At 43.2% G+C, this 11526-nt stretch overlaps 2 protein-coding genes across 2 annotated transcripts in view; one reads left to right on the forward strand and one right to left on the reverse strand.

Annotated features, from left to right (window-relative positions):
- Positions 1-3531: 3531 nt before the first annotated feature.
- Positions 3532-5498, forward strand: atg4b (autophagy related 4B, cysteine peptidase). The gene is made up of 4 exons (XM_070440709.1): positions 3532-3814; positions 4075-4131; positions 4373-4469; positions 4823-5498. Exons 1-4 carry the CDS (start codon positions 3638-3640, stop codon positions 4894-4896), a joined length of 405 nt encoding a protein of 134 aa, XP_070296810.1. The 5' UTR covers positions 3532-3637; the 3' UTR covers positions 4897-5498.
- Positions 5470-11526, reverse strand: part of dtymk (deoxythymidylate kinase (thymidylate kinase)) — a 39474-nt gene continuing 33417 nt past the window's right edge. The window contains exons 4-5 of the mRNA XM_024141977.2: positions 6034-6231; positions 5470-5763 (exon numbers count right to left, since the gene is read on the reverse strand). Coding sequence (XP_023997745.1) covers positions 5632-5763; positions 6034-6231 — 330 coding nt within the window. The 3' untranslated portion in view covers positions 5470-5631. The remainder of the gene's footprint in view (positions 5764-6033; positions 6232-11526) is intronic.

Here is an 11526-nt window from a genome sequence, read left to right on the forward strand (position 1 = left end):
TCTGTGGTTCTCTAGTTATTTATATCCAGTCTATGGTCTCGCTCTAGTTATTTTTCCAGTCTTGGTCTCCTCTAGTTATTTATATCAGTCTGTGGTCTCCTCTAGTGTTATTTATATCCAGTCTTGGTCTCCTCTAGTTATTTATATCCAGTCTGTGGTCTCTCTAGTTATTTATACCAGTCTATGGTCTCCTCTAGTTATTTATACCCAGTCTATTGGTCTCCTCTAGTTATTTATACCCAGTCTATGGTCTCCTCTAGTTATTTATATCCAGTCTATGGTCTCCTCTAGTTATTTTATCCAGTCTATGGTCTCCTCTAGTTATTTATATCCAGTCTATGGTCTCTTCTAGTTATTTATATCCAGTCTATGGTCTCCTCTAGTTATTTATCTCCAGTCTATGGTCTCCTCTAGTTATTTTATATCCAGTCTGTGGTCTCTCTCTAGTTATTTATATCCAGTCTATGGTCTCTCTAGTTATTTATATCCAGTCTATGGTTCTCTTAGTTATTTATATCCAGTCTGTGGTCCTCTAGTTATTTATATCCAGTCTATGGTCTCTCTAGTTATTTATATCCAGTCTATGGTCTCTCTAGTTATTTATATCCAGTCTGTGGTCTCCTCTAGTTATTTATTATCCAGTCCTGTGGTCCTCCTCTAGTTATTTATATCCAGTCTGTGGTCTCCTCTAGTTATTTATATCCAGTCTGTGGCTCTCTGGTTTTTATATCCAGTCTATGGTTCCTCTTAGTTATTTATATCCAGTCTATGGTCTCCTCTAGTTATTTATATCCAGTCTATGGTCTCCTCTGGTTATTTATATCCAGTCTATGGTCTCCTCTAGTTATTATATCCAGTCTATGGGTCTCCTCTAGTTATTTATATCCAGTCTATGGTCTCCTCTAGTTATTTATACCAGTCTGTGGGTCTCTCTTAGTTATTTATATCCAGTCTTGGTCTCCTCTAGTTATTTATATCCAGTCTATGGTCTCCTCTAGTTATTTATATCCAGTCATATGGTCTCCTCTAGTTATTTTATATCCAGTCTGTGGTCTCCTCTAGTTATTTATATCCAGTCTTGGTCTCCTCTAGTTATTTATATCCAGTCTATGGTCTCCTCGTTATTTATATCCAGTCTGTGGTTCCTCTAGTTATTTATATCCAGTCTGTGTCTCGCTCTAGTTATTTATCCAGTCTGTGGGTCTCCTCTAGTTATTTATACCCAGTCTGTGGTCTCCTCTAGTTATTTATATCCAGTCTGTGTCTCCTCTAGTTATTTTATAGTCCCAGTTCTCTGGTTCCTCTAGTTATTTATATCCAGTCTATGGTCTCCTCTAGTTATTTATTCCAGTCTGTGGCTCCTCTAGTTATTTATATCAGTCTATGGTCTCCTCTAGTTATTTATATCCAGTCTATGGTCTCCTCTAGTTATTTATATCAAGTCTATGGTCTCCTCTAGTTATTTATATCCAGTCTATGGTCTCCTCAGTTATTTAATGTCCAGTCTATGGTCTCCTCTAGTTTATTTATATCCAGTCTGTGGTCTCCTCTAGTTATTTATATCCAGTCTGTGTCTCCTCTAGTTATTTATATCCAGTCTGTGGTCTCTCAGTTATTTATTCCAGTCTGTGGTCTCCTCTGTTCTATACCAGTTTTGGTCTCTAGTTATTTATACCCAGTCTGTGGTCTCCTCTAGTTATTTATATCCAGTCTGTGGTCTCCTCTAGTTATTTATATCCAGTCTATGGTTACCTCTAGTTATTTTATCAGTCTATGGTCTCTCTAGTTATTATACCCAGTCTATGGTCTCCTCTAGTTTATTTATAATCCAGTCTATGGTCTCCTCTAGTTTATTATATCCAGTCTATGGTCTCCTCTAGTTATTTATATCCAGTCTATGGTCTCCTCTAGTTATTTATCTCAGTCTATGGTCTCCTCTAGTTATTTATCCAGTCTATGGTCTCCTCTAGTTATTTATATCAGTCTATGGTCTCCTCTAGTTATTTAATATCCAGTCTATTTCGTGTCTCCTCTAGTTATTTATATCCAGTCTTGGTCTCTCTAGTTATTTTATCCAGTCTATGGTCCTCCTCTAGTTATTTATATCCAGTCTGTGGTCTCCTCTAGTTATTTATATCCAGTCTTGGTCTCTGTTGGTTCTTTATATCCAGTCTATGGTCTCTAGTTATTATTGTCAGTCTGTGGTCTCCTCTAGTTATTTATTCCAGTCTATGGTCTCCTCTAGTTATTTATTCCAGTCTGTGGTTCTCTAGTTTATTTTATATCCAGTCTATGGTCTCCTTTAGTTATTATATCCAGTCTATGGTCTCTCTAGTTATTTATATTCCAGTCTATGGTCTCCTCTAGTTATTTATATCCAGTCTATGTCTCTAGTTATTTATGTCAGTTGTGGTTCCTCTAGTTATTTATCCAGTCTATGGTCTCCTCTAGTTATTTATATCCAGTCTATGGTCTCTAGTTATTTATATTATTCTATGGTCTCCTCTAGTTATTTATATCCAGTCTATGGTCTCTAGTTTATTTATATTAGTCTATGGTCTCCTCTAGTTATTTATATCCAGTCTATGGTCTCCTCTAGTTTTTATGTCGTCTGTGGTCTCCTCTAGTTTTTATATCCAGTCTATGGTCTCTAGTTATTTATATCTAGTCTATGGTCTCCTCTAGTTATTTAATATCCAGTCTATGGTCTCTAGTTATTTATATCAGTCGTGGTCTCCTCTAGTATTTTATATCCAGTCTATGGTCTCCTCTAGTTATTTATCTCCAGGTTGTGGTCTCCTCTAGTTATTTATTCCAGTCTTGGTCTCCTCTAGTTATTTATATTCCAGTCTATGGTCCTCCTCTAGTTATTTATTCAGTCTTGGTTCTCTGTATTTATATCCAGTCTATGGTCTCTCTAGTTATTTAATATCAGTCTATGGTCTCTCGTTATTTATATCAGTCTATGGTCTCCTCGTTATTTTATTAGTCTATGGTCTCTCTAGTTATTTATTATCTATATGTTCTAGTTATTATATCTAGTCTTGTCTCCTCTAGTTATTTATCCTCTATGGTCTTCCTCTAGTTATTTATATCCAGTCTATGGTCTCCTCTAGTTATTTATTCCAGTCTGTGGTCTCTCTAGTTATTTATATCCAGTCTATGGTCTCTCTAGTTATTTATACCAGTCTATGGTCCTCCTCTAGTTATTTATATCCAGTCTATGGTCTCCTCTAGTTATTTATATCCAGTCTATGGTCTGCTCTCTAGTTTATTTATATCCAGTCTATGGTCTCTAGTTATTTATATCAGTCTATGGTCTCCTCTAGTTATTTATATCCAGTCTATGGTCTCTAGTTATTTATATCCAGTCTATGGTCTCCTCTAGGTTATTTATATCCAGTCTATGGTTTCTTGGTCTCCTCTAGTTATTTATATCCAGTCTATGGTCACCTCTAGTTATTTATATCCAGTCTATGGTCTCCTCTAGTTATTTATATCCAGTCTATGGTCTCCTCTAGTTATTTATATCCAGTCTATGTCCAATTAAAATAGATACTTCATGCTTTGCAATATTGCGACCCTCTGCTCACTAGGAGCTAAAAGACGTAAAGTCGTACTTTAATGGCTCTGTTGAATGGTCTTGTTGTCCTGCATCTGGCCCCCAGGAGAGGAGCTGATCTACCTGGACCCCCACACCACCCAGCCTGCAGTAGAGCCCTGTGAGGACAGCCAGGTCCCTGACGACACMTACCACTGTCAGCACCCGCCGTGCCGCATGCACATCTGTGAAATAGACCCCTCCATCGCAGTGGTAAGAGAACCAGAGACTTAGGGCCATGTGGYTTGAGGTCAAAGTTCGAGCAATATTTCAGCTTGCGCAGCAGGTAAATCTTAATGATAGCATTTAGCTAAATATTATTTTGCTGACCACTATTTGAAGTGAATTGACTAAACGTTGCCTCTACGTTGGTTAGGTGTGATTTCAGTTCMTGACATTTTGTGTTTTATTTTGCTGACACAGTAAATCAGATGTTTGTCCTACAGCTGTCCTTTTTCTCTGATGCTCACCAGGGTTTCTTCTGCAGAACGGAGGACGACTTTGATGACTGGTGTATGCGTATCCGCAAGGTACAGTACGATGTTTCATCAAAGGGATACAAATATAAGAGGTTATCAATTCACCTCAGCCCTTAAAACCTCTTTTCAGAACGGTTAGGGGTGTCAGTTGTCCCCGTTGAAAAATAGTTATTTTAACCTGGTTAAATAACGGTTACTTTATCGGGGCAGTTGGTTTTGTGGTCCTGTGAGCATTGACTCCTCGCAATTCTCCCAGGGTGTACTTACCATTCCTTTTCTGCTCTTTCTTCAGTTGTCCCACACTAGAGCAGGACTGCCCATGTTTGAACTGGTAGACTGTCAACCATCTCACTTCGCCTGTTCTGTAGATATACTCAACCTCAACCCTGGTAAACATCAAACACTTCACCTACATTCTCTTGACCTGTGGGGGGGGGGGGGGGGTCGAGGAAGGGATATTGTGATTTAGTTCTCTTTAGAGATTGAGGCTGGGATTCATTCAGAGGTGCGTTGTCAACAAGTGCCTTTTAAAGGCAATTATCCCTGCAGATGTCAGCTCAAGTGTAAATGACCTTTTAAATGCCAAGCGCTGTGTGCTTATCTACAACACGCCTTTGATCGAATCCTGGCCTAAATCTGGGTTGGACAATGAAGTGATTTAATATGTTGTCTGAGGTGATTTCATTTCTCTTTAGACAGTTGTGATACTGTTGATGAATCCATCATTCCCCCCCCCTCCTAGATTTCTCAGACTCTGATAGGTTGGAGCGGTTCTTTGATTCTGAGGATGAAGAGTTTGAAATTCTGTCCCTGTGATGATCGAATACAGTCATATGTCCCGGCAGAACCCCAACGATTCTTCTCTGTATCAGAAGGGAAGCCATAGGGGCCAGGAGATATCATCACTAGCCAGCCTGGCAACGATGGCGTAGTGATGTGTCACACAGTTGTCTTCTGAACAGCCACTGACTGCCCTGTGTCCAATGAGGAGACTCCTTGCTAGGAGGTGGTGATACAAGGTAGTGGGAGCTTTCAGGACCAATTCAGTGCATCTTCACATGTCTCCATTAAGTCTTAATATTTCAAGTGATATGGTGCCTTTACCCYCCCCCTCCCCATAACACAGTTGACTAGTGTTTAATCCATAACGGTTTACTACTATACTTTTTGCTTAGGTCACTGATATCTGAAGTCTGTATTAACGGGATGTAAACCAACATTTGGTTGAGTGAAATTCGCAGATCCAAATAGATTATCTTGTTCATTCAGAGTATCGTTGTTATGTTAAATCTCTCTGTACAAAAAAACACTGGCTCATTGATTTACTCAATACACGAAGATGAATGATGAACAGACCATTTGAAATGTTAATAAGGACAAAATAAGAAATAAATTTACAGCTTGGACATTTATTTAAATTTACTTGTTTGTGTTTTTTTTGTGTGAAATAATGATTTGAAAGAGTTGACTATACCCACTTAAATATCGTAACATACAGTTTGCAGTTTCATATTCAAGTCTTTTACCCATCTTCGGACTTCTCCTTGTGTACTAGGCACTGTTAGGTGTAATCTCCTTCCACAGCTCRCCGATTGGCTCGTTCTCTGCTGCTTTGATGGCATCAACACTGTGGTTCTTAATGTCAGCGTGCACATCTTCAATGTTCCTGGCTGCATCAATCACCTAGGAGATGACAACATCTTGATGAATTTCCCATTGAAGAGGGGCCACAATGTAACATGTTTGTTCCGTCCTATATTACGGTGGGACAAACCAATGGACAAATCTCCAGATTCTCCCAGTGTGCACTTGCACACTCCCATTTAATAGATTAAAGTATTGGATAGGTGTAGTCATTGGCTGGAGGGGAGTTTCCACCATTGTTAAATCAATGACGGGGAGTGTGAAAGTGCAAACATAGGAAGTGTGGACAATCAGGACACGGCTTCTTACCTGCCACTTGACAGAAGGGTCCTTCATCAGAAGTTCAAACTTCTGCTGTACGACCTTCTGGAAGACGGTGGTCTCATATCTCTCTGTCCCAAACTGACCCCGCTGAGCGGCCTCAGACGGGCTGAGCTGKAGGAACATCACCAGGTCTGGRTTGGGCAGCCCCATGTCAGGATTCKTACACCAGTCCAGACTGAAACCCTGCTCGGGCAGACAAACATCAACTTGCTCGTTATGGCATAGGACCTACTGGCTTATGTCAGAGTGAATGGACTGTCTTTCCATCAGCCCTATGCAGTGGTGCCTGGTGAAGAGACTGCTGTCTTTCCATCAGCCCTATGCAGTGGTGCTGATGAAGAGACCGTCTTTCCATCAGCCCTATGCAGTGGTGTAGTGGTGCCTGGTGAAGAGACTGCTGTCTTTCCATCAGCCCTATGCAGTGGTGCCTGGTGAATAGACTGTCTTTCCATCGGCCCTATGCAGTGGTGCCTGGTGAAGGTAAGGCCCTGTGTGAAAAATCCTATGTTTTCCTATAGATTTGTCTGATTTTCAGTCAAAAATCTAATTTTTAACAACAACAAAAAAAGACAAATGTGTTTTTCTAGGTCCACAACAATGCTTCAACTGTCAGGAGACCATTTTTCAGGTCTGGGATAAATAAACATTTTATATATTTTTGGAGAGTGTAGTTTCCAACTGGTTTTAAAGGTACTTTATCGGGGCAGTTGTTTGTTGTGGTCCTGGAGCATGTGACTCCTCGCAATTCTCAGGTGTACTAACTTATTTTTCTGCTCTTTCTTCAGTTGTCCCACACTAGAGCAGGCTGCCCATGTTTGAACTGGTAGACTGTCACACATCTCACTTCGCCTGTTCTGTAGATTACTCAACCTCAACCCTGGTAAACATCAAACACTTCACCTACATTCTCTTGACCTGTGTTTGGGGGGGGGGGTCGGAGGAAGGGATATTGTGATTTAGTTCTCTTTAGAGATTGAGGCTGGGATTCATTCAGAGGTGCGTTGTCAACAGTGCCTTTTAAAGGCAATTATCCCTGCAGATGTCAGCTCAAGTGTAAATGACCTTTAAAATGCCAAGCGCTGTGTGCTTATCTACAACACGCCTTTGATCGAATCCTGGCCTAAATTGGTTGGACAATGAAGTGATTTAATATGTTGTCTGAGGTGATTTCATTTCTCTTTAGACAGTTGTGATACTGTTGATGAATCCATCAATTCCCCCCCCTCCTAGATTTCTCAGACTCTGATAGGTTGGAGCGGTTCTTTGATTCTGAGGATGAAGAGTTTGAAATTCTGTCCCTGTGATGATCGAATACAGTCATATGTCCCGGCAGAACCCCAACGATTCTTCTCTGTATCAGAAGGGAAGCCATAGGGGCCAGGAGATATCACTAGCCAGCCTGGCAACGATGGCGTAGTGATGTGTCACACAGTTGTCTTTTGAACAGCCACATGACTGCCCTGTGTCCAATGAGGAGACTCCTTGCTAGGAGGTGGTGATACAAGGTAGTGGGAGCTTTCAGGACCAATTCAGTGCATCTTCACATGTCTCCATTAAGTCTTAATATTTCAAGTGATATGGTGCCTTTACCCGCCCTCCCATAACACAGTTGACTAGTGTTTAATCCATAACGGTTTACTACTATACTTTTTGCTTAGGTCACTGATTCTGAAGTCTGTATTAACGGGATGTAAACCAACATTTGTTTGAGTGAAATTCGCAGATCCAAATAGATTATCTGTTCATTCAGAGTAATCGTTGTTATGTTAAATCTCTCTGTACAAAAAAACACTGGCTCATTGATTTACTCAATACGAAGATGAATGATGAACAGACCATTTGAAATGTTAATAAGGACAAAATAAATAAATTTACAGCTTGGACATTTATTTAAATTTACTTGTTTGTGTTTTTTTTGTGTGAAATAATGATTTGAAAGAGTTGACTATACCCACTTAAATATCGTAACATACAGTTTGCAGTTTCATATTCAAGTCTTTTACCCATCTTCGGACTTCTCCTTGTGTACTAGGCACTGTTAGGTGTAATCTCCTTCCACAGCTCCCCGATTGGCTCGTTCTCTGCTGCTTTGATGGCATCAACACTGTGGTTTCTTAATGCAGCGTGCACATCTTCATGTTCCTGGCTGCATCAATCACCTAGGAGATGACAACATCTTGATGAATTTCCCATTGAAGAGGGCCACAATGTAACATGTTTGTTCCGTCTATATTACGGTGGGACAAACCAATGGACAAATCTCCAGATTCTCCCAGTGTGCACTTGCACACTCCCATTAATAGATTAAAGTATTGGATAGGTGTAGTCATTGGCTGGAGGGAGTTTCCACCATTGTTAAATCAATGACGGAGTGTGAAAGTGCAAACATAGGAAGTGTGGACAATCAGGACACGGCTTCTTACCTGCCACTTGACAGAAGGGTCCTTCATCAGAAGTTCAAACTTCTGCTGTACGGCTTCTGGAGACGGTGGTCTCCATATCTCTCTGTCCAAACTGACCCCGCTGAGGGGCCTCAGACGGGCTGAGCTGCAGGAACATCACCAGGTCTGGTTTTGGGCAGCCCCATGTCAGGATTCTACACCAGTCCAGACTGAAACCCTGTCGGGCAGACAAAATCAACTTGCTCGTTATGGCATAGGACTACTGGCTTATGTCAGAGTGAATGGACTGTCTTTCCATCAGCCCTATGCAGTGGTGGTGCCTGGTGAAGAGACTGCTGTCTTTCCATCGGCCCTATGTAGTGGTGCTGGATGAAGAGACGCTGTCTTTCCATCGCCCTATGGCAGTGGTGTAGTGGTGCTGTGAATAGACTGCTGTGTTTTCATCAGCCTATGCAGTGGTGCCTGGTGAAAGACTCTGTCTTTCCATCGGCCCTATGCAGTGGTGAGTGGTGCCTGGTGAAGAGACTGCTGTCTTTGCATCGCCCTAGCAGTGGTGTATGGTGCTGGTGAAGAGACTGACTAGTCTTTCCATCAGCCTATGCAGTGTGTAGTGGGGCTGGTGAAGAGACTGCCTGTCTTTGCATCGGGCCATGCCGTGTGCCTGGTGAATAGACTGTCTGTCTTTTCAATCAGCCTTGGCAGTGGTGTGGTAATAGATGCTGTCTTTCCATCGCCCTATGCAGTGTGTAGTGGTGCCGTTGAATAGACTGCTTGTTTTCCCATCGGCCCTATGCAAGTGGTGTAGTGGTTGCCGTGATAGACTGCTGTCTTTCCATCAGCCCTATGGTAGTGGTGTAGTGGTGCTGGTGAATAGACTGCTGTCTTCCATAGCCATGCAGTGGTGTAGTGGTGCCTGTGATAGACCTGCTGTATTTCCATGGCCTATGCCAGTGGTGTAGTGGTGGCCTGGTGAAGAGACTGCTGTCTTTCATCAGCCCTATGCAGTGGTGGTAGGTGCCTTGGTGAATAGACTGCTGTCTTCATCAGCCTATGCAGTGGTGCCTGGTGAATTAGACTGCGTCTTTTCATCGGGCCTATGCAGTGGTGTAGTGGTGCTGGTGAATAACTGCTGTCTTTCCATCGGCCCTATGCAGTGGTGTAGGGTGCCTGGTGAATAGAATCTGCTGTCTTTCCATCAGCCTATGAGTGGTGTAGTGGTGCTGGTGAATAGACTGCTGTCTTTGCATCGGCCCTATGCAAGTGGTGTGTGGTGCCTGGTGAAGAGCACTGCTTGTCTTTCCCATCGGCCCTATGCGTTGGTGTAAGTGGTGCCTGGTGAAAGAGACTTGCATGTCTTTCCATCGGCCCTATGCAGTGGTGTAGTTGGTGCGGTGTAGACTGCTGTCTTTCCATCGGCCCTAATGCAGTGGGTGTAGTGGTGCCTGGTGAAGAGACCTGCTGTCTTTCCATCGGCCCTGATGCAGTGGTGCTGGTGAATAGACTGCTGTCTTTCCATTCAGCCCTATGCAGTGGTGTAGTGGTTGGCTGGTGATAGACTGCTGTCTTTCATCGGCCTATGCAGTGGTGCCTGGTGGAAGAGACTGCTGGCTTTCCATCGGCCTATGCAGTGGTGCCTGGTGATAGACTGCTGTCTTTCCTCGCCCTATGCAGTGGTGCCTGGTGAAGAGACTGCTGTCTTCCAATCGGGCCCTATGCAGTGGTGCTGGTGAATAGACTGCTGGTCTTTCCATCAGCCTATGCAGTTGGTGTAGTGGTGCTGGTGAATAGACTGCTGTCTTTCCATCGCCTATGCAGTGGTGCCTGGTGAATAGACTGCTGTCTCTTCCATCGGCCCTATGCAGTGGTGCCTGGTGAATAGATGCTGTCTTTCCATCAGCCCTATGTAGTGGTGCCTGGTGAATAGACCTGTCTTTCCATCAGCCCTATGCAGTGTGCCTGGTGAAGAGACTGCTGTCTTTCCATCAGCCTATGCAGTGGTGCTGGTTGAAGAGACTGCTGTCTTTCATCAGCCCTATGCAGTGGTGCCTGGTGAATAGACTGCTGTCTTTCCATCAGCCCTATGTAGTGGTGTTAGTGGTGCTGGTGAATAGACTGCTGTCTTTCCATCGGCCCTATGCAGTGGGTGCTGGTGAATAGACTGCTGTCTTTCCATCGGCCCTATGCAGTGGTGTAGTGGTGCCTGGTGAATAGACTGCTGTCTTTCCATCGGCCCTATGCAGTGGTGTCTGGTGAATAGACTGCTGTCTTTCCATCGGCCCTATGGCAGTGGTGGCAGTGGTGTCTGGTGATAGACTGCTGTCTTTCCATCGGCCCTATGCAGTGGTGTGTGGTGCTGGTGAATAGACTGCTGTTCTTTCCATCAGCCCTATGCAGTGGTGCAGTGGTGTCTGGTGAATAGACTGCTGTCTTTCCATCGGCCCTATGCAGTGGTGTAAGTGGTGCTGGTGATAGACTGCTGTCTTTCCATCAGCCCTATGCAGTGGTGCAGTGGTGTCTGGTGAATAGACTGCTGTCTTTCCATCGGCCCTATGCAGTGGTGCAGTGGTGTCTGGTGAATAGACTGCTGTCTTTCCATCAGCCCTATGCAGTGGTGCAGTGGTGTCTGGTGAATAGACTGCTGTCTTTCCATCGGCCCTATGCAGTGTGTAGTGGTGCTGGTGATAGACTGCTGTCTTTCCATCAGCCCTATGCAGTGGTGCAGTGGTGTCTGGTGAATAGACTGCTGTTTTCCATCAGCCCTATGCAGTGGTGCAGTGGTGTCTGGTGAATAGACTGCTGTCTTTCCTCAGCCCTATGCAGTGGTGCAGTGGTGCATGGTGAATAGACGCCGTCTTTCCATCAGCCCTATGCAGTGTGTAGTGGTGCTGGTGAAGGTAAGGCCCGTGTGAAAAGTCCTATGTTTTCCTATAGATTTTTTCTGATTTTCAACAACAACAAAAAGACATGTGTTGTTCTAAGTCCACACCAATGCTTCAACTGTCAGGAGACCATTTTTCAGGGTCTGGGATAAATAAACATTTTATATATTTTTGGAGAGTGTAGTTGCCCTTTTAAT

Source organism: Salvelinus sp. IW2-2015, unplaced genomic scaffold (genome assembly GCF_002910315.2).
Source record: "Salvelinus sp. IW2-2015 unplaced genomic scaffold, ASM291031v2 Un_scaffold2872, whole genome shotgun sequence".
Taxonomy (NCBI): domain Eukaryota; kingdom Metazoa; phylum Chordata; class Actinopteri; order Salmoniformes; family Salmonidae; genus Salvelinus; species Salvelinus sp. IW2-2015.